Source organism: Taudactylus pleione, unplaced genomic scaffold (genome assembly GCF_031769625.1).
Source record: "Taudactylus pleione unplaced genomic scaffold, aTauple2 ptg000329l, whole genome shotgun sequence".
Taxonomy (NCBI): domain Eukaryota; kingdom Metazoa; phylum Chordata; class Amphibia; order Anura; family Myobatrachidae; genus Taudactylus; species Taudactylus pleione.
The window spans coordinates 3,155,900-3,180,146 of NW_028284730.1; the positions used below are offsets into that span (position 1 = coordinate 3,155,900).

At 43.6% G+C, this 24,247-nt stretch overlaps 1 protein-coding gene across 21 annotated transcripts in view; it reads right to left on the reverse strand.

Moving 5' to 3' along the window:
• CAMK2B (calcium/calmodulin dependent protein kinase II beta) overlaps positions 1–24,247 on the reverse strand; it is a 144,714-nt gene that overhangs the window by 99,437 nt on the left and 21,030 nt on the right. For all 21 annotated transcript variants that reach the window (XM_088443308.1, XM_088443317.1, XM_088443315.1 and 18 more), the window contains exon 2: positions 22,839–22,933. In XM_088443308.1, coding sequence (XP_088299434.1) covers positions 22,839–22,933 — 95 coding nt within the window. The remainder of the gene's footprint in view (positions 1–22,838; positions 22,934–24,247) is intronic.

Consider the following 24,247-nt stretch of genomic DNA (forward strand, 5'->3'; position numbering starts at 1 on the left):
CTGTTCTCTGCATCACAGTGTATGTTAGCACTAAGGTGGGCACTGTTCCCTGCATCACAGTGTATGTTAGCACTACTAAGGTGGGCACTGTTCTCTGCATCACAGTGTATGTTAGCACTACTAAGGTGGGCACTGTTCTCTGCAACACAGTGTATGTTAGCACTACTAAGGTGGGCACTGTTCTCTGCATCACAGTGTATGTTAGTACTACTAAGGTGGGCTCTGTTCCCTGCATCACAGTGTATGTTAGCACTACTAAGGTGGGCACTGTTCTCTGCATCACAGTGTATGTTAGCACTACTAAGGTGGGCTCTGTTCCCTGCATCACAGTTACCTGGTCTTGCAAATTTATAAGGCGGATTTCCCTGCATATTTACCAAACTTGTCAGACCGCCTTCAGCAGATACCGTCTGAGGGCCCAGCACTTCTAGCACACCATACTTATATGCTCAACCCATTAGTATATATTAAATTATATAATAAATAAGTTGTACAGGTAAGTTGTAAGCTTGCAAGCAGGGCCCTCTTTCCTCTGTGTCAAATCCAGTCTCATTTTGTTACTGTCTTCCCAATTGTAAAGCACAATGGAATATATATAGATATTGCTATATAAATAAAACGTAATAATAAATAATAAACATGATGGTGGAGTGTTTGCAGGCATGTGTATAATATAGACTAGAGATGGTTCATCATGGGCAGCTGCATATTATTATTAATTTAATTATATGACACCACAAGTGTTCCGCAGCACCTTACAAAGTACATAAACAAATAGGTTGACCAATGACTTACAGTACAGTGCAATACAATACAGGACCAGGACATGGATAATATATATTGCTACATTAGCAATCATAACACCCAGATAAGCAACAGAGAATAAGCAACCAAGTGTTAAGTGCCCTAGTGGGGACATATATATTTAAATAGATGTTCATGGATCAACCCATAGTATAGATCAGGGCCGTTACTAGGGATGTGCGAGAGGTGCCATTGACCAGGGTGCTGGGCCCTAGAACGGCACCTTGCCAGTATCGCTGCTGCAGTGCCACCTGGAGCTCTGGGCTTTTGCAGCCTGTACAGCCGTCTGGAGCGTCACGAGGACACTCCGGGCAGTGCCGCGCTTACTGTTGTGCTCCTTTGGTGCAACGTCATGACGTTATGTGTTCAGGGTGGGCAGGTCCGGCACTGTGCCCTGTTATGGCACTGGTACAGGTGAAGAGCTTTGGGAACCTCTGGGGCCACATTCAGGTGTTTAGTTGTCCAGTTGTCTTGCAAACTGTGTTCCAATTCAACCTAATAGTATTGATAGGGCTGAGGTCAGAGCTCTGTACTGGACAAATTTGGTAAACCAATTTTTGATTAACTTTGCTTTGTGCACGGGGGCATTGTCATGCTAAGACAGGAAAGTGACTTTCCCCAAACTGTTGCCACAAAGTTGGAAGCACACAATACTCTAGAATGTCGCTTATGCTGTAGCATTAAGATTTCCCTTCACTGGAACTAAGGGGCCCAGACCAAACCTGTCACGCCTGAGGGTTGGAACAGGCGTGGGAGGCTGAAGGGAAGCCTAGGGAGGCGTGATTGATTTTGGGTGGCTTGCACCATGACTTCCTCGTACAATGAGGGAAGACAGGAGGCAGTGGAACTGCTGGAGGTAATGAGTCCGAAGGTGACGACAGTGGAACAACTTTATTAGATTGGAAACTGAATAGGAACTGCAGTTGCAGAATCGGATAGGAACCGATGTAGTGGAATCAATGATATGGAATTGGTGAAGCAAGGTCGGATTAGAACCGATGCAGTAGAATCGATGATGTGGGATTGATGAAGCAGGATCGGCTTGGAACTGATGTTTGGAGACAATCAGATTGGAATTGATAATTGGAGACAATTGGTTTGGAACGGATGTTAGTTAATTGAAGACCTAAATTTATATAAGTCCAATGTCGATGAACTTAATCGGTTGGGACCGATGTTGATGAATTGAAGAACTATATATATATATATATATATATATATAAATAATATATATTGTCATTGAGCATTAAAACATAAAAAAAGAGAAAAACAATTAAAGGTTAAAATATAAATAATGAAAATAATCCAAAATGGGGTAAAGAAAAAAAGGAATAATAATTAAGAACAATTTGACGCATTGTCACTATGTGTATAGATCCGGAATAATGTCCAGCTAGTTGTTAATTACAAGATTTAGTCAAACCAAATGCCTTCTCTCTGAGAGATATTCCCACAGGCACTTTGCTGCCTTAGGACTTCTATTTCCCCCTCACAGATACTATTTAGGGCTTAGCCGCTGTCAGCTGGATCTGCAATAGAGCACTAGAGTTATAAAGGGATATTTCACCCAAAATATAACATTTTCTTTATGTAATGCAGTGAATATTATTTACACTATTCACAGTTTAAACATACAATAAAATAGATCTCTCATTTTAAAACCTACACAAAGTCATTACTTGTCACTATGGAATCTTGCGTCCGACGGTTCAAATCCCGACAGCGGCTGCCCGACATGGGTGAAAATCCTGATCGTCCCCAGGTAAGTATTTACTAACCTCCCCCCCCTAACCCTAACCCTCTTTAGGGGTGCCTAACCCTAACCTTCCCCCCAGTGCCTAACCCTAATCCCCCCTCTAAGTGCCTAAACCTAATCCCCCCTTACCCGCCACCTAAACCTAAGTCCCCCGGGGGGGGGTGCCTAACCCTAAGTCCCCCCCGGGGGTGCCTAACCCTAACCCTCCCTTCCCCTAGCCTAACCCTAACCTCCTGGGGGGGGTGCCTAACCCTAAGTCCCCCCTGGGAGTCCTAAACCTAACCCTTCCCCCCCCTCCCCGGCGGCTGTCCGCAGCGGCGCCCTGCATCACTTCGATCGGGATTTCCCGCTATTGGTAAAATGACAGGCTTCTAGATGTAGACGCCTGTCATTTAACCCTCGCCGGGATAAAGCAGTCGGGAAGCCCGCCATTGGCATTACGTCCGCCAGCTTCCCGACTGCATACCGTCACTATTAATAGTAACTTATTACTTCTGCTCTGCATCCAGGTGTATATAATACCCATTTCACATGGCAATGCCGGGTCGCACCCAGGATTTTGTTCACACGTCCATCCCGGGAGCGACCTGGATGAGACCACTTTCAGGCTGGCGGCCCGACCCAGCTTTATTGCCAGGTCGATGACATCACCGCCACCATGTGCTTAGCCAGCGCTTGGAGATGAGATCATCTCCAAGCGCTGGCTCTTCCTATGCTGTGAACGGGACCCGGGTTACACGTTCATACAGCATCGCAAGCCGGGTTAAACCCATGTTCAACCCAGCTCGTTACCAGGGTTGAAATGCCGGGTCGACCCGGGTTATTTCAACCTGGCCCTTTCACATTGCACAGTAACATGGGCTGCTGCGCGCTCACGTGCAATAACCCCGGTTCTTGATGGCAGTGTGAAAGGGGTATTAGAGAGAGATGGGATCTGTTCTGGTGATTAATTTGGTTGGATTGATAATGAGATGTGTAAGCATAAAATTAACTTTTAATAAACAAAAATACAAATCACAGGTAGATGCTAAACATAAAATGTTAGATTCTATGGGCTCTATTTATTAACATAGGGGGGGCGGGGGCAGCAATCGCAGGGGCGGGGCTTAGCGCCGGGGGGGTAGCAGCGGCGACCGGTCGGCGCATGCGCGAGCACTTAATCATGGTATTTTCGCATAAGGATCCGAAGGGGATTCGCAGGGACAGAGCTTTATCGCAATCTGCATTCAATATGCGGATTGTAGTAAATAGAGCCCTATGGGCTCTATCCAGCAATAAAATATGTACTTAAATAAGGCGGAAACAGTTGTTTTCAAATTTTTTAGGTATTTTCACTATTCAACAATGGGTTAACGGAGAAGTTTACTTTATATAATGCCATCACAGAATGGAGTTATATGCAGAAAATACTTAACTTTCATGAAAACTGCAGGGACAGAAGGAAATTTTCCCATCGGTCCCTGCAGGATCTTGAAGCTCCGCCCCAGTCTCCTTCCCTGCAGTGTGGCCAGCAACAAGTGTATGTCCAGCTCCAGCCTCCCAAAAGTGTCTAACTTAGAGATGAGCCAGTTCGGATCTGAGATCCGAACCCACCCGAATTTAGGGAATCCGGGGCGATCCGGGCGAAGCTCGGACATCCTCGCCTGCCCCGGATCCCTCACCCGAGGCAAAACCTCTTGACCCCGCTGTCGGGTCGTGACGTTTTGCATTGAACGGGCTTAACGCTGATTGGCTGAGAGAGCTGTCTGTCACGCTCTCAGCCAATCAGCGTTAAGCCCATTGAAAATGCACTTGAAGAAAAAGAAGATGGCGCCCGCCATCCCCCGCCGCCTGACACTGCCGCCACCCCCCCCCCTGGGCAGCATCCCCCGCTGCCGACACCACCGCTGCCGACACTGCCTGCACTGCTGCCCCACGTTCTGAGGACACCGTCAGCAACCCCGCTCTGCTGACACTGTTGTCACAGTAAGTGCACTATATTGGTGTATCAAACCTACACTGTACAACACACTGTATCCGTGTTGGAAATTAGAAGCTGAACTGCCACATCTTAGTGCCGCCCACTGTGTCACTTAGCTTAGTCAGCCAGCTAGCTGGATGCAACCTTTTGGCCTTAACTAGATAAAGCAAATAATATTGTGAGGTGGTCAAAATTGATTGGAAATTACTGGAAATAAATGTTATTGAGGTTAATTATACTGTAGAAACAAAAATAGGCCCATTTTATGTGATTTTAACTGTTTTTATGATTTTTTAAGAAAAAATCCAGATCCAAAACACGAAAACAAAACTCGGAGGTGAGGTTTTGGCAAAACCAATCCAGATCCAAAACCAGGGGGGGATCCAGATCCAAAACGCACATCTCTAGTCTAAATTGATAAAAATGTGTACATAGGCTTTATATTAGTCTATATAATTTATATTTATGCAGTTTAACATATAAACTGCATAAAGTTCCAAGTAAAGAGTTCAAAATAAAATAAAGTGCAACAGTCTATTATTCAATCACAATTGATCAGATCACATTTACAATGCGAACTTTCTCTCTTTGGAGAAACCGCTTGCAGTGACTTGTAGTATGGGGTAAATCCAATTGTTGATTGTTCAACTTAAAAGTATAACAGAAATTGTCTCTCTGAATGGTTCCCAAACTCGGGCCTCAAGGCAGTCCAGGATTTAAGGATATCCATGCTTGACCACATGTGACTTAATTAGAACCTCAGTCAATTTGATTTAACCACCTGTGCTCAACCATGAATATCTCCAAACCTGAACTGTTGGGGTGCCTTGAGGACCGCATCTGGGAACGGAATCGGTATGAAATACCGCCGACCGACATCAGCAGAGTTCCGAGCAGCGGAAGCCCGACAGCGCTGGAAATCCCGATCGTGGATAGGTGAGTATCTACTAACCTAACCTCCCCCCAAGTGCCTAACCCTAATCCCCCCTCTAAGTGCCTAACCCTAACCACCCCCTTCCCCGCTGCCTAAACCTAAGTCCCCCGGGGGGGTGCCTAACCCTAAGTCCCCCCCGGGGGTGCCAAACCCTAATCCTCCCTCCCCCTAGCCTAACTCTAACGCTCCCGGGGGGTGCCTAGCCCGAAGTCCCCCCCGGGAGCCCTCAACCTAACCCGCCCCCCCACGACTGTCCACTCGCGGCGCCCGGCATCACTACGATCGGGATGCCGGGCGCCGGTCTCCCGGCGTCGGGGAAATGCCGGGCATCTAGATGTAGACGTCCGGCATTTCACTCTTGCCGGGATATGACAGTCGGGAAGCCGGCTGCCGGTATTTAGGCAGTCGGCTTCCCGATTGCATACCTTGGGAACCTCTGGCTTAATCAATTCAGAGTTTAACAGTACAGATCCAAGTGTTTTTTTCAGTGATATGGGAATTCTAACCAAACTACAACTAGTAACCATACAGTTATTAATATCAATAGTTCCTGCTCTAAAAAATAACTCATCGTTCAAATGCTCATTTTGGGGCATATTCATCATCGGAGGCTGTATGGCCCCTGATGATTAATTATTGGTCTCGCTACGAGGAATACTTAAGTATCCAAATGGCAGCAGGGGAAACCTGACACCGGAGCAATTCATCATTGGTCCGGTGCGGGGACAGCTGCTCCGAAAAGCAGCTGTCTCCGCGGTTAGTAGCGCAGCTACAGAAGTAGCTGCGTTACTTAACCTCTTCCCCGTCATCCCGGCTACGCATGCCTGACCCGAGGTCACACATGCGCAGAGCTGACGGGGAGGTAGTGAGGAGACTTCATAGGAAGTCTGAAGTTTTCGGAGTTTGCTCAATATCAGGTGGTCCATTTGGGACCCCTGATCATGAATGGCCTGGTAAATGGCCCGGCACATTTATCGATGAGGAATAGGCCCCTTTGCCTTTTACATATCTAAGGTTTCACTCCTAGTGGTATATTTACTAAAGTGCAGGTTTTTAGAAGTGGAGATGTTGCCCATAGCAACAAATCAGATTCTACTTAACATTTATCTAGCACTTTCTATAAGATAATAGCTAGAATCTCATTGGTTGCTTTAGCAACATCTCCACTTCTAAAAACCTGCACTTCAGTAAGATTTCAATCTTGAGCGATGTGCACGGAGAGCCACTGAAACCGTCCGGCAAATGCATTTCCTGACCAATATTTTTGTTAATTTTTCCTTGCATCATAGAAAGGTGCTCCGTCCAGAATATGATTGAAGACTGTCTACCGTATTAAACAATAATGTGCGCAGTAGGACTTTGCGGTAATATCTGATGGGCACATCACTCGGCACTGAATTTCCCCTCTAGTTGCTTTGTTAGAATGTAGATTAGATTATGCTTTACAGAGCATGTGAATGTATCCATCACCAAGCTCTTGTTAGGACTGGGACAAGGAGTGTTACCGCTTTGGCAGGTGTGAGTCTTACCTAAATACAGGGATCCCAAACACTGACCCCCTTTGGTGATTGGGAAGAGGGAAGAGGGAAGTGATTGCGTCTATCTATTGGATTGGAGCAACAGTGACCCAGTACTGGCCCAAGAATGGCCAACTGGCCTTTTCCTAAAGACCTCCAAGTATTAATGGTGAGCTCTATATACACTAAGCACATAAAAATATAGTAGTAATAATGCTGTAAGTGGGCCGGTTGCCTCCACTGCATAATGTTCGGTGCAGTCCTCCCCAGTGTTCCCTGGTCCTTGTGAAAACCCCATCACCTTTCTCTCTGGTTCAAACCCAGCAATATTAACCTACGTGATTGGCTGTGCCTGTTGCTAAGTTACAAGGAACCTTCTAAAAAAAAAAACCTGCGCTAGAAAATGGGGGAGAGCATATACATGTATATTTAGACTACAGTCAGAAGATCCACCTGCTGCTGGTGACAGTGATACACTATCATTCATTATTAATTATCCTATTTATAATTTTACTTTTTATACATATTTCAGAATGTGCTGGTGAAATGAATTGTATGATTGAATGATATTATAGATTTAGTACTATGCATTTATGTGGCAAGCTAGTCATCCTTGTTTTCATATTTATTACTTGTTTCCTCTTATTTAATGATTTACAAGCTCTTACGCTGTATTTTAAAAGGTTAACAAATTCCTGAAAAATACCACAAGAAGGTTCATTTACAAAGCTGAAAAATCATGACTGTAAACCATACTTACCTACTCTCCTGGATCGGCTGGGAGGCTCCCGAAAATCAGGTGGCGCTCCCCTGCCACTTGGAAAAGATGGCAAGTCTCCTGGTCGCCTGCCCCTCCGCAGCCGTCCACTTGAGGGCTGTCCAATGACACTGCTTCAAAGAAGGGATTTAAAATCCGGCATTGCCACGTCTCCATCCCCTGTTAGGGAAGGGGCAAATTATGTGCAAAAAATAAAACTTGACATATTGGAAGTGTGAATCACATGCTTGCGCAGACCACCGCTAATTGCTCTGCAAAAACATCGCCCCTGCGTCTACCGCTGAATCAGGCCTTATGTGCCTTTGTGCTCCTGTGCAGAACCTAGTATTTTGTGCTCTGCGCAGAGCACCTCATTTAGGGGCCGGCGAGCGGCGCATGTGCAGTCACACACTAAGGGGGGTATCCGATTAGCCACGATAACTATAAGTTTTCTCCGGAGAAAACTTTTCGCACCTATCGGCCGAATGTGCTGCTTATAGCATGTATGCGCACTCCGGTTTATCGTGCTATCCAATTGCACAACCAGAGATAACCAATTCGCACGATAATTCTCGCATGGATGACAGGCGATAAGTACTGTTGAAAATGGGGAAATCAGCCTGTACCCCCAAAAAAGTTAAAGTACGGTAATGGTATAGAAGTGTGTTAGTGGCCATAATCCAGGGGTTTGGGGTTATTAAATTGTGTCCTATGGCTGTTATATGCATTTTTCTATAACAGTGAAAAAATTACAGGAAGCAATATTTTTTGGCCAAAATAAATGCTGCAATTAAATAAGGGGTACATTAAAATGGGTGTAAGTATATTTTTGTGTCATTATAGGGTATTTAAAAAGAAAATCAAAATATACCAGTCACTTGCACCTGCAATGTTTAAAACACCTGTCCCATCCATACAGCACCCCCATATACCTGTCCCAATACTTTTAACCCATTTTCCAACACTTTTTAATTTTTCACCCCAAAAATTATGTCATTATTGACATACTTAAAAGAAAAAAGGAAGCCCAGCGCTGATATGTAAATTTAATGATCATAATATCAATTAAACTGTCAAACCCAGAAGCAAAGAGGAAAAAATGTGCTTGTGGTTGCACATAACGTAACCTTATAAACAGGTATAGAGGAGCGGCATGAAATTATTCATACACTTCACAAATTGGCTATAAACAGATTTAATAACTAATAATATAGATTATAATTAATTGACCGGTCAAATAAAATCACAATAAGATTTTTCAAAGTCCAAAAAATTTAAGAAACAAAAAAATGGGTCGATCGTTTAAAAACATCCGCACCTGCAGTAGTTGTTATAATAAGCAATATCCAAAGTTGTATCCAAGTTACAGCTCACAGTCACACTTTTACTTAATATGGATTGTAACAAGCTCCATATGATCCACCTCCTTGAACCAATCCTAATTAAACATAGTGCTGCTATTTAAGCCAAATGCTTTTATTAATATAAAATTTGCAACGTTGTTTTCTACATATATTTGTGTATGTATTATAGGTTGTTATTGTGATTTTATTTGACCGGTCAATGAATTATAATTTATTTTATTCGTCATTAAAACTTTAAGCTTATAAACTTTAAATTTATAGCCAATTTGTGAAGTGTATGAATCATTTCATGTCGCTCCTCTCTCTATATATATTATGAAGCGCAGAGGTCTATTTAGATTTTTTGGGTAACACCCCCCCTGCCGCACCCCCGAAAGAGTAGGCAAATCTCCCGCATCCCACCCACTTCCTAGTGAAGTGGGCAGGATGGGGAGATTTTCTAAGAAATTTGCGGGTCCGTAGTGAGGGGTCGGGGCTTAATGAAGCTGTTTGCGCCATTTTACCCCCCCCCCACGGACCCGCGAAATGCAGGTTTTCCTATAAAGATGAGAGCAGCAGGTCCTCTCCGGTGGCTCCCGGAAAGGTGCCCTACAAAGTAGGTAAGTATGATTATTGGCCAAGTTAAGCTAATTAAAAAATAATTTTTGCCTAATTAGTCATTAATGAGGGTGTCCCAGTGCTTCTGAACAAAGTACTGAGATTTTTAGCCAATAATAGGGGTTTTATACAACTTATCACCAGCTCAGATGTGGTGAAAAGAAATTTGCGATAATTCCTATACCACTTTTCGCATATGTAAAAACAGCGGCTAATAGCATAGCCCGATAACCATTTTTGGAGAAAAGTTTTCACCAGTGAAAACTTTTCGACGAAAAACGGATTATCGTGGCTATTTACTAAAGTACATGTTTATAGAAGTGGAAATGTTGCCCAGATGTTGCCCATATCAACCCAACAGGATTCTATTTAACATTTATCTAGCGCCTTCTAGAACAGGCATGTCAAACATGCAGCCCGCATAAACATTTTATGCGGCCTGACAGTGTGGGCCCAAATACATATTTTATGCGGTCCAGCCCGGAGCCCTTCATTCACCCCTGATGATCTGCTCAGCCGGCCTGGCTGCCGAGATCTGAGCTTAGCTCCAATTGGGCAGTGTTACTAGTAAAAAATAACATAGCCGACAGGGGAGCTGCTGTGCATGGCCACCCGCAGCAGCTCCTCCCATAAGCCTTTGCAGAGCCGTCAGTCACCACTGACTGTTCCTCCTCCAGCCGCCTGCAGCCTTCCCTGCACAAACAGCAGCAGCCTAAAGCCCTGCATAGTACACACACACAGAAGTCAAGAACAGGAGCCAGCACCGTCCGCCAATTCTGACTGTGGGGCCTATTCATCAACACTAAAATAACGGTTTTAAGGACATTTCTCCTGATTTACCGTTTTTTAGTATTCATTAACACACTTAACACAGGAGCTATCACTGATATCTCCTGGTTAAGTCCGTCTGGGTTATTTCCACACTCCCCATACAGTAGTATGGGGATATGGAAATTAGGCTATTCATCAAAGTCCGAAAATTATGTATTTTTGGAATTTGATGTTGTTACTATACGTCACTCTCAGGTGGCGTATAGCGGGATATAATTACCTGCTTTCAGCTGGGCAGGTCCTTCTTCGGCTCAGAATTACCGCAGCTGTAATCAGTGCTGCGCATGCCCTGCTTTTCGGAATAGATAGTTATGGAGAGGGGGAATGATGAATTCCTCCGGTAATTAGGTAGAACTCCATGCGAGTTCTAAACCTAATTACCTCCATCGATATTTTAGTTATGATGAATAGGCCCCTGTATTACAGTAGTGTGACAGTCAGTAAGTAAATTTATACTTTAATAACTCTGATTGCCTGACTAGTGAACATGGAGGGGGGGGGGGGGGTTGGAGCTGAAGACACAGCTTGGGTATCTGGGGAGTAGTGAAGCTTAGAGATGGGCTGCGGAATAGTGAGGCTGGGAAACGGGCTGGGGACAGGGGCTGAGGAATGGTGAGGCTGAGACACGGACACGGGGGGGACACAGTCTTGTTCAGTGCACATGTGTGTGGGGTGGTGAGCGGGGGAAGCTGGAGCATATATATAATTTTGTGGGGATGTGGTCTGGAACATATTATTGGGGGGAGGGGGCTGGAGCATATTATTACTGGGGGAGTGGGGCTGGTGTTTGTGGAGCATATTATTACAAGGGGGGTCTGAAGCATATTATATTATTATGTCATGTGTGGATGGGGTCTGGAGCATATTATTGAGCTTTTTTTTTTCTTCTTCCTGCCCAACACTCGTAGACCTTGAATATTCGGCCCAGTTGGGATTTTGAGTTTGACACATGCCTGTTCTAGAAGATAATAGCTAGAATCTGATTGGTTGCTATGTGCAACATCTCCATTTCTAAAAACCCGCACTTTAGTAAATAGACCCTTAAGGGTATTTTTTGCAAAACATACCCTGAGAACTGTGCAGAGAGGATTTGGCTGATATTATAACATCCCATCTGCATATGAGATACGAATTGTGCTAAGTATGCCCCTTTACCACTTAACTGGCTAAAAAAATTAAAAAAAAACGCTCAGAAATTGTGTTCTTTTTTCTAAATGATTGAATTAGGGCAAGAACATCTATTTAAAATTTATCAAACACAATTTTATTTAAAAAAAAAACCCCAAACATAAGATTGAGTTATCAATCATTGGACCATCGCGACTTTGCGACTTTACATTTCCCCAGCAGCTGTCCCTCTCTGCAGCCACCGGGTGGTGGATACTGCCAGGCTGACCGATCAGCAGTGATCGGCAGAATGGCAGACACCGGGGGAGAGTGCAGGGTTGCAGTGGAGCTGGGGGGGGGGAGCGGGCACTAATTACCCGGGCCCGGGCTGCTGTAGGGGCCCGGCAGCTTCCTGATTGTTACCGCATGGATACGCCAAACTAACTTGTATGCAGGGAGTGTGGATTTTAGTGGTAACGGGGGTGAGGCAGATGTCGCAGGTGTGTTGCTGGCAGTGGCTGCATCTAAAGATTGCTCAGGATGCCATGTTCATATAAAGAAACTGCACCTCCCATAGGGGTGGTGCAAGTTTTGATGGGGCACCGATGGTGCGTCTAAAGACGCACCAAGATGAATATCCCCAAAGCGCAAGACACTGCAAGTAGGCGTCTCATTATTTTAAAAAAAAATTGCCCGAGCCTGCATGAGCGACTCAGAATCAGGCCCATAATGTAGAAGAGTGAACAGGGTCGGGACAGTACTGGTAATAAATGCAAAATCGCATTTTCCATGTAATGTGTCATTAAATACAAACACTCCACTTCCAATGTTTACTGTAGACCAAATGAAAATGAGAAATAAAAATCACACCAGATGGCCGCAACCTGCCATTAAACAGCCATAATGCTAATGAATGAGGTTGGAAGAGCCAAACAACCAATCACATATATTTATACTAGGCCTTCAGTAGCCGTAAAGGATATGCCTTATAAGACACTTATCTGGGGATGTGTCCAAGACCTATTAGTTATTACATTGCATCTTATTGTACTCAATTTATACTTGTTCAACCTTTTTCTGCCTCCCCAGACCTGAAGTGCTGCAAGTCACCAAACATTTCTTGAACATTTCTCTGCCTGGAACCCTCATCTCGTATCATCTGACATCCACAACACCTTGTGGGTGATTTCAACATCACTATTGTTAGTACAATGACTTCCTCTAACCTCCTCTCACAGCCTCACCCAGTAGATTCTTCTACTCAGCTGGAAGGCCACTGCCTTGATCTTCTATTCTCGATACTATGCTTGATACTGATTTCCTTAGTTCTCCTTTCCCTCTCTCAGATAACTTTATCATCTACAAGCTCTCCTCCATTACTCTTACCTCTCTCTTGTTGAACTCTAAAGCTGCCCACACACAGTGATATTTTGGTCGATTCCGATGCATTGGAACGACAGATCGTGTAAAATATGCCGAAAACGTGAGTCCCCAATCACGATCACGATGCGATGCGCGTCCCCGCTGGTCGCACATCGCATCTTCAGATCTGCCGTGCAGTAGGGCAGATCTGACAATCTAGGATACAATACACAGTGAAAAGTCTGATTGAAGGAGAGATCGTATGAAGATTGGACACCAAATTGTGTGGAGATCGTGTGCAGAGCTGCCGGGGAGAGTTTCAAGGGAAATCGTAGACATCGGCTGATCGTGTGCACATCGGTATGTGTGTGGGCACCTTACATGCCTCATTATACACACACAAACCTTCTAGTGTTCATTCTAGCACCCTCCACTTGTCACAACCTGAGCATGTTCCTCTTTCCTGGCTGGTGGTGTCACTCTCTGCTCTGATGATTCTAGCACTCTCAGCTGATGCATCAAGCTGCTGAGATACAGATCAGAGTGTGCTAGAAGCACCAGAGCAGAGAGCGACACCCCAGACATGAAAGAGGAACTGCATGGGTTGTGACAGGTGCAGGTTGCTAGATTGAACACTATCTTTACTATTCATTTATTAGAATTTACCTCAGTTCTGCAACTATTTCAACTATTGCGAACTACAGTAACAAGACATCATCAAAACACTTTCTCATAAAGCCATTGGGAAAGATCTCATACATTTAATCATCTCCTCACACAAATGACTATTTACCATTACTATCGATTTGCATTGGACATTGCCAAACATACTTCCAATCTCATCTCTGCTCAGGCATCAACACGCCATTATTAATGGGATGGGTATGGGATGCCGGCGCTCAGGATTCCGGCGGTCAAAATCCTGACACCGGCATCCCAACAGGGTTAGGATACCGACACCTGTCCGTAGGTATCCTAGCCCTCCCCCTCTCCTAACCCACCTCCCCGGTGTCTGAACCTAACCACCCGCTCTAGTGCCTAAACCTAACCTCCCCTTCCCCGCACCCTAAACCTAACCTTCCCCCCTAGTGTCTAATCCTAATCCTCCCACTAGTGCTTAACCCTAACCCCTAACCCTCCCCCTAACCCCGCTACTTAACTTCAGGATGCCGGCGCGGGATTCTGACAGGGGCCGGCATTCCCTGCGCCGGCATACTGAACGTATCCCCTTTTCAATACATTTAAATCTCTTCTCACTCCTCCCATACCAAACCCATCAGCACAAGGGCAGGAATGATAAAATCTGACATGAAATGTTTTCCTCTTCCTCTACCAACCATCTGCCTAAGGCCGGTTACACATTTGAATGAAGGACAATCATGCAGATGATCAGGGTGATTTCCCTTCACCCCGGACCATCACCATCACCATACCATGTTCCATCCTTCATTAAAATGCACAGCCACACACACACAATAACGATCTCGTATGTCATCTGTGGGAGTGCACAATTGTGCATACACATTAGACGATGTGCATGATTTGTTATTCCGATACGGCAAATCGTGCCGATATCAATCTAATGTGTACTTGGCCTAGTTTCTTCCCAACACCCTCTGGCACCTTCTCTTGATTTGATCCTACAAATGAAGAAGTATCTACTGAACTCTCTCTTATCTTCCTATTCCACTACTCTTCATCCTATACCCTCACAAATCAGCAGAGCCCTGTGTCCTGTGCCCATGCCAACACGTAGCTAAAACCTGGAATCTCTCTCTCTCTTTCCACTGGTATATTTCCATAATCATGCAATGATTACTCCTATTCTTAAAAACTACATTCTGACCAAAATCTGTCAAATGACCGTCCTATCTCACAGCTCCTCCAAGCTGCCTGCAATCACCTCCTTATCTCACACAACCCAGTGGAACAACTTCAGTCCGGCTTTCATGTGCAACACTCCACTGAGGAAGCACTAACTACGGTGGCCAATGATTTGATCATTGGTAAATTTATCGACCATTACTCACTTCTAATTGTCCTGGATCTGTCTGCTGCATTTGACTCAGATGGGCATTCTATAGCATATAAATGCTACATTCCATTTAGGACACTGCCTATCCTGGTTCTCGTGTTACTTATCTTTCAGAGACTAAATCAGAGTCACACCCAAGACGCGTGCAAATGTAGCTGCACAGATGCGGACAACGCTGAATACAGAGGCTGGCCTGCATTTATTTCTCAGCACAGGACGCAATACATTGGTTTGTGAAAGTAGCCATCACCACTATTAGTGCTGATCTGCACCGGCCCTGACCTTGGTGTAAGAGATCCACGTGAAATCAGACGAATCTCTGCCTACACTTACTTCAGTATCGCTCACATTTCCATCTACACGCCCACAGGGCACTTATCCTACTTGCAGAAACCTTGTTGCCACCCAGTTATACTCTTCAGCCACAAGCGGATGGTTATATATTATTATTTTCTTTTTATTCTGTATTTTTGATGCGTTGCTGAAATATGTGGCGTCTCATAAATACATGCTAATATTAATAATAAGGAGAAACATTCCCAAAATACACACATATCTCATACAAGGTTCTGCGGAAGCTTTAATTCATGCACCTTTTATCTTCCGCATTCATTATTGAAATATCCTCCTTACTGGTCTTCCCCTAACCAGACTTCCAGCTCTACAATCTGATTTTCCTCACAAAGCTTCTACGGTTGCACTGATCTGTCAGTCCCTACATTGACTGGCTGTATTTGACCAAATCCATTATAAAATACTTCTAATAACATACAAGGTCACCAACAAAATTAAACCAACGTACATCTCTTCACTTGGCTCAATATCTTTCCTGCACAAGTTCCGTGTCTCTCACCTACACTCATTGCCTGTTCCCATTCCTGGGATTATGTTCAGGCTGCACCTACTTTGTGAAATTCCCTCCCTTAGACAATAACATAGGCAAACGCAGGGAGGGTTTCCATCTGCCTGGAAACCCACCTCCCCAGCCCACACCATGACCACAATAGCAATAGTAATGTAATAGAATTTTACTAGTGCTGCATGTTCTTCACAGTATCACAAATGAAATAATTAGCACCACCTGTGGATCTTTTAACATGTATCAGTCAGTAATAAATAACCTGTGCACCAACTAGGAGATCTGGAAAACAAGCACTGTTAGGAATGTGCTAAAATAGAGCCCAATATGTACATATATGTCCAGGGCAGTGCTAGGTTCTTCGGCTGCTCCCCCAGGCTCCCGGACTTGCTCTAATACTCTGGAATGGTGCCCACATCTGAAATAAAACATTCAGCTCAGGCAGGATGGCCCTACTGCCGCATTTAATTTTTTACTGTGATTGCTGGTCCTCTATATGCTGGAAATATGACACACAATATACTTTGTATGACGCATATTATAGCTGGATAAGTACTAATTCTGCCCTCTTCATGGGCTGGCCACACTCGCTCTAAAATCAAGCATTTGGAAACCCCCCTCTAGAAATACTGCGTTTGCCACTGAATAAGGCTTTCTTCGTGCCTCCAAACCTTCCACCATTCCCTCTAAATCTAATCTCTTCTGACAGCTATCAATTCCTGAACCATCCACGTAACCTCCCTAAACTATTCTATCTGATTGCCACCCCTCTATATAACTGAAACAAACCTTTCATGCGTAATATTTCTATACTCAAACAAGCCTCTGATCTCAAATCACCATTGTTGTGTGCATTGGCGTCACAAGTGGGTGTGGGCCGCACCTGGGTGTCACCCACCGAGGGGTGACACCAAGGGTGCAGACTCCACCTCAGTGACAGGAGCAGGGTGTTGCACTGTAGTATGAAGTGCAGCACTCGGCTCCTGACTCTGTGAGGGAGCCGGTACTGCAAACAAGGCAGTCCGCACCTCTGGCACCCCCCTTTCCCAGTAAAAACCACGAGGGTTAGGGCTGCGAGGCCCCGCCCCTTGCCACATGACCCGCCCCCTGTTCACGAGGCCATGCCCCTTTTCGTTGGCACGCTCCCTCCCCACGCCAGGTGACACCGCAGGGAGGGAGACGCCACTAAATGTGTGACAGACTCGTGTAGCTTACAAAACACTTTTTAACCTTTGCAATCTGGCTGAACCAATATGCAATTTGTTGCACTTAACCTCATGTATTAAACTCCTATTACCCTATACTATAGGGTAATAGGAGTTTAATACATGAGGTTAAGTGCAACAAGCTCACAAGTCTCTGTCCTTTCTGTCTGTTAATAACTTCATTTTAATAGTTTTTGTTAGAAATTGTAAATTGCATCGGAAGGTGCTGAAACTATATAAATATATGTTAATAAATCTGGATACTCACACATTTTGGTTTCCATGTGCAGAAACTCCATAAATTAACTTACATCCAACTATAAATAAGGCCAAGCTTGGACTTTGTAAATTAGATACATTCTATGTATGGTCACTGAAACAATATTCTACACACTTTTAAAAATATGTACCCAACAGATGTTGGAAACTCCCTTTAGAGTTAGCATTGTACATTGTAAGCACATATCACCCTGCTTACCGATGTGTCTCATTAATAATCCCATTCTACAACATAATTTCCTTATCAGCAGTTGCCGAAAATATATACTTGCAATATATTGTTTCCTTTCTAGTAATACTGGTTCCTGTGATTACATCTCCATGGTAAAGATACAGGCTCATAGCTTGGGATTAGCTCTCTTCTGCTTGACACTAGCTTGCCACTGAAACACATCTCTGGAGAGATCTATATATCCTTATCTCATGTTCCCCAATGTTTATTTGATGCTATTCTATTGTTATTGTCATCAGTTCCTCTTTCAGTTCATACCTTTGAATGGTCCCTGTTTTTATGGCTCTAACTTTCTCAATTGCTAAATCGTTATATTTTCTATCATCTTGTTTGCTAATGGAGCATACACACGGTCAGATTTGTCAGATCTGTCAGATGAACGATTTGAACGATTTTTACCAAAGATTTGAACGATTGAACGATTTTTGACTGCATTAAAATGAATGGAAATCGTCCAAGTCTGACTGTAAACACATCAGATGTCAGATATCGTTATCTGACCATCGGGAACGCGCATCGTTCAAATCGTTCAGCTGACAGATCTGACAGGACTGTCAGATATGTCAGATTTTCCTTCAGATATGAATGACTGAACGATTTTTAAATCATTATCGTTCAGATCTGAAGGAAAAATCTGACCACCATAACACCATGCACCATAACTCAATTTATGATAGAATTTGAACTGTATACTTTTGTAACATTTTGAAGGCTTGCTGAAATATAAAGGCTTATTCTAAGTCAGACTTATTCCACTTTGCTTAGCGCAAAAAATGTGCAAATTGGTTTTCTCATGCCCAGAAAACACATCTGACACTTGCACCTGCTTGTGACTAATAAAGGCCAAATACAGTAAGGACGTGTTCACATAATTGTGTACTGGTGCAGGCCCACAGCGAAACGCACAAAAGGGCTCCTGCCAGAGAGGTGGTGTAATTACACCATGATGAAGAAGATGATAGTCGCCCACATTATCTGAACATCTCTGATTGGCTGATTGCAAATTCACCTCTAATAGATGTTTTCTGCTATAGCTTGTGCTAATATTGAGCGATGTTTGGAAATAAATGTGGATTTCAGTCAGTATTCCGAGTCGGCCGATGGTGAGAGCAGCCACCATTGTCATCGGCACGCATTTGCACCAGTGGTATCCTTGGTGCCTGAGATCTATCTGTAGTCGGAGAGATCTCTGGACCTGATTCACACCTGCTCGCTAGCAAGCGATCGCTCAATGCTGGCGATGTTTGCAAATGTGCGCATACGTATAGTTCGCAGTGCGCAAACTATTACAAGCGATCGGGATACGCTCGCTCGCCCTGCAAAGACAGCCCAGAGGAATGAGTGACGTTTGTGGGTGGTAACAGGGGCAGGGCAGTAGTAACAGGGGAGTGGAGTTGTAAATGCAGGCGTGCCTGAGTGTTTAAACGCCGTTTCAGAGGCGTGCATAATTAACAGCCAGCGTTATAGGACACGTCACTTGATATAAATATACATTGAAGTGCTCACAGTGCTTGCAGCAGGATATAGTCAACCTCAAGCGCTGCGATTGCATCCGATGGTGATCGATGGCTTCATGCACTTCCTGGAGAAGACGTACGCAAGTGGGCGTTTTTATACAGGCTGGTGGGCGTCTACAAACAAAAATGATCGCTCGCCAACACAAAGTGGGAGTGCTTATGACGTTCCCTGCGAGCGCCTGCCTTGATGTCACTTAGCCGAATTTCCATACGCTCGGAGCGTGCCAACGCAGCTAACGAATGGGTCTGAATCAGGTCCTCTGTATACTCTCATCTGTAAATCCAGTCTGCATGCACATAGTTGTTGTAAGTTACGGATGCAGTCCCTGATGCACACGCAATTAGCTAAGAATCACAAGATCTGTACTTAGACACAAGTTTGAATCAGGCCCGTTATTTGACTGTGTGGGGTAGATTCAGTCAGCAGCCAGGTTCTGACGGGACCTCTCATGATAACTAGGTTCGTCATCTGGGAGAGAAAACCATTCCTAGTAACCTATTACGTGCGCACTGGGGTCCCCCATACATAGCTACATCATTAGCGTGGGGGGCACTGTGGCACATGTTAACTAGGGTTTCTGTGTGAACTGGAAGCACTACAGTGTGTTTAACACATTTGCGATGCTGGTAGTATTTACACATTATACTTTTTAATAACATCTCCAGAAAATCTTATTGACAGTTTTATTGGTAGGAGCACCCACAAACCTTAATCTCATGGCAGTGTCACCAGGGCCGTATTAAGGGCCACCTGGGCTTGAAAATGATTGAGGGCTTATTGTAAGAAAGGGAGGAGCCATGACCAGTGCTGTGTGGGTGTGGCCAGAGCCACATGGGTGTGTACACCCCCGCCATCACTATGCACCTGCTGTCTCTCTAAATACATTCAACTCGACAATTTGCATAATTTTGTGAGGAAAATAGTAATATCATTTTAATAATTAGGATTTATGGCTGACTATGTGGCCAGCTGGGCGGCTGGTCATCATCATGATGATGGGCCTATCTTTGGCCTGGCTCATGCTAGATCTACTAATGAATACCAGCTTTCCACTTACAGTGACAAGTGGGAGAAGGCTTACTCTGGCTTATCACTGCTACTCTCTAAAAATGGAGAATAACTCAGCACCCCGCCCCCATGACAAACTGCTATCCACCCTTACATTGCCTAAAGTAGATGTAATATAGGGCAAAAAAGCTCAAGTGACAAAGCATTACATGTCAGGTATCCTTGCCGTTACATCCGATCCCTGGCACTGAATTTGAAAATTAATCCACTAAGCTTTGTTTAACACAGATTATTCATATTATCAAATCTTGAGAGCTAGTAAAATGAGCTCTGGCTTATGAACTAACCCAGAGTAATGCAAGATGGAGGAGCACCCACACTCCCCAAATAATGACTCATTTCTGTATAGGAAAGATCACAGAACTGGGCAGATTTTTTAATATATAGCATATCATATTATTATTTCAGTAATACACAGGCTTTGCTATAAATTGATGTTCAAAAGTGACTGTACTTACTCGTCCCATGCCCATACACAATATCCATACACATACATGTCCATACACATACATGCCCATACATGTCACATATCCATACACCATTCTGCAATTTGCTGTATTTCAGAACTTTGCAGCTACAGTTCTAGTAACAACAGGGCCACCATGGGAGAAACATTGAACCCTTGCATGGCGATCTTTCTAAAACTGTGCCACCAGCACATTATCTAGTGTATGCTGAAACAAATATGCATAATTGATGTTACTGAACTCTTGTTACACAATGGTTGTTGCTTAATAATTTTTTATATAGCAATATTTGCATCATCTATATATATTAGTGAATCTATTTAATATAGATACACATATTGTGTACTATGTGCTTTTTATTGTCAATATATGTTATTCTTTATATGTATTTTATACCAAAATATTGTTGATATTATCACAATTCTCAGATACTTTTGTGGTAATTCTAGTGGTCCACTAATTCCATTCACCACTCACCACTCATCTGCATATATGTATAATTGTTGACATCTATTTATTTTTTGTTTTTTTAATTTTCATGAATAAATAAATTAATTTTTGTCTATTTTTGTCTAATTTTTGTATATTACCGCAGTTTTTCCTATTTTGTATATGGTGTTGTGTGGGGTTGCAATTTCCCCTTTATTTTAAACTGCTGCAGCTACAGATATACAAGTGTCATTTAAGCGCCTTGATATCTCTTTGTTTCAGGCTTTTGTGGGTGCAATGACCAGGTAACTAAACAGAGGGTCCCGAAAACCAGAGTTCTTTTATTCTGTTCCAAATGTATGGTTCACCTACTAATAAGTACAGTTCCAAATAAAGCTCAATCACTAAAATAATTTTCTGAGGATCTACACTTCAGCCATATCTGGATTAACAACATGTTAATTGAATTTGGCACCCAAATATAATCATAGAGAATTTGCAATTATTTAATGTATTTTAAGTCATTGGTTTGTATTGGATTTCTGTTTCCAAAAATAGAAGTCATTAAAATGGTGTCTTGAAAAGGCTTTAAAGGCTTCTCCACCTTCAGTTGCTCTTAATGTTTTGACTTGTACATTCCCTACTGCACCTTCTACTAAATTGCATTGATTTATCATTCTGCCTTTCTTCTGTGCTTTTCATCCATGTCTATATCTCCAGGCTGAAAGATAAAGCAATGTACTTAGTACAGGGTGCATGGGGGTATGCAGATGTATATTAAAGTCAGCGGAACAGGGAAATCCCATTTATATATGGGACATCAGAGAAGTAAAGCGTGAGGTACAGGCCTGGAGAAAGGATTCGTTGAGTGCCCCTTTTTTTGTTTTCTAAATGATGAAAGACATCATTTTTACTACTATTGATGTGAGTTTACAGTAAGAGTCTTCTAGAAACCGAATATATGTAAAACTGTATTGAAAATGCTCCTTTGTCATTTGCTTACTTTTGCGCAGTTGCTTCTCGTTCATACAGGAGAACGCATGGATTTACCAGACAAGATGGCTGTCTTTGGGGGCTACATAACCTTTTATTCCCCACAAATTCCCAGTGCATCTAAGGCAGGGAGGGGGACCCTTAGGCCAAGGGGCCGTAAAAGGCCCTCAGAATCATTTGGTCTGGCCCTCAGAGCTTTTTTCTGCTAGCCTCATCTGGCTAGCAGGTTGCCTAGAATGGCACTCTGCAGCCAGAATCTATGCAGCAGTGCCGCCTGGAGAGCCCTTCAGACAGGCATTGCTGTAATCACCGGCGATTGTGGCCCCACACCCATGTGATGTTACATGGAGGGGCGTGGCCTACACCAGCCTGCGAATAATGTTATATATATCAAAATGGCCCTCGGCAGAGAAAAGGTCACGTAGACCAGGTCTCATTTCTGCATTTTGCACCTGCGAATAATGTTATATATATCAAAATGGCCCTCGACAGAATCTAAGGTCACGTAGACCAGGTCTCATTTCTGCATTTTGCACCTGCGAATAATGTTATATATATCAAAATGGCCCTCGACAGAATCTAAGGTCACGTAGACCAGGTCTTATTTCTGCATTTTGCACCTTCTCGTTTTAGTTTTGAGGAACAACAAGTCTTACTGCACCCAAAAAGATCTCCCAACAACTCTGACTATATGTATATAATAGCCCCTTTTATCATGCAGGGCTAATTCTTCCTCCTGGTTGTGACTTTTTTTTGTCACTCACCTCGTGCCGACAACTTCTTGGTGTTTATGATCTTTGCTGCATATTCGTGCCCCGTGCAAAGCTTCACGCATCTTCTGACCACTGAGAATGCTCCCCTGGAAATGAAAGACAAGAGGATTTAAGCACATAAGCCCACCTGACATGGTCCAAGTATCTCCTCTTATAGCCTGTAAACACAAAATTAGATTTACATTGACGCGTTTCGCTATAAGGTGTGATGTAGACCTACATGTTGCTATCCTGGAATCCACTGCTCACCTCAAAGTATCTCAACCAAGAGCAGTTCTGTCCAGTGTCTCACTTATGGGGGTATATTCTTAGTTTTTGGACCTACATAGCAGTAGCCAGATACATAGCAAAGTGTTCTCTCTTTATTATGGACAGTCCCTCTTGGCCCCAAATCACTTCCATCCATCCTTCTATATTGTCCATCTTTGGTCTGATGTTTAGAATTAGAAAGAAAATCTATCACGGTTCCAAACCAAAGAGATGTTTGCTCCCTAAATGTTTACAAGCAGGTACCCTGCATGCCATGACTTGTTTGTGTCACTTTTTGTGTGGTTTGTAGCTATACATCAGTAGCTGTGTTTTATGGAATTCCTATATGAAATCATGTAAAATATGTTATTATTTTAGATAATTTATGTCCCATTGGTTTTTTTTTTTTATATAAGAAAATGAACCAGGACAGAGAAACATCACCTATGACAACACTATTCTTGCCATCCCCCTATTTAGTAAGGGTTGTGATAATAAGTAGCCAGATGGACAGAACTGCACCATTTCCTAAATAAACAGCCTGTCATCAATACTAAGTCAACACTGACATGGTTGTAGGAGCTTTGTAAAGTATCTTCCCGCACTAGGAATAATATACTGTACCTCCCATCTGTTTCTCACTGATCAATCTTATTCTTCTGATACAGAAGTCTCTATGGATAAGCTCATCCCACAGCTCCCCAAAATTGTCTATCCTGCCTCCACGTGATATATTATAGTTGTCGTCAAAATGTGACTTTCGTTGGTCTTATCAGATAAAAATAGATGTGTTTGATTGTTCAAAGTAGAGATGAGCAGAATAAAGAAAAAAAAAATTTGGTAAAAAATTTGCCATGTTTCCCATTTGGCTGCAAAATGTTCCACATTCACCAGTAGAATTTGGCCTTAAGTGTTGCCAGTCCTATCACATCACACAGCAGAATGAACTGGCCACTAGCTCTGTTCACTCTGTCGAATGCACCCTTACAAATATAGGGACTATGCGGAGGCGGATTAAGACAGTGGTGTCACTAGCGGGGTGCGGGCCACACCGGTTGTCAGCCTCCGAGGGGGTGACACCAAAAGCCAAACACTCATGCCCGCAAAACCCCCTCTGACAGACTGGAGTGTCGGGCAGCACCATGTTCCTA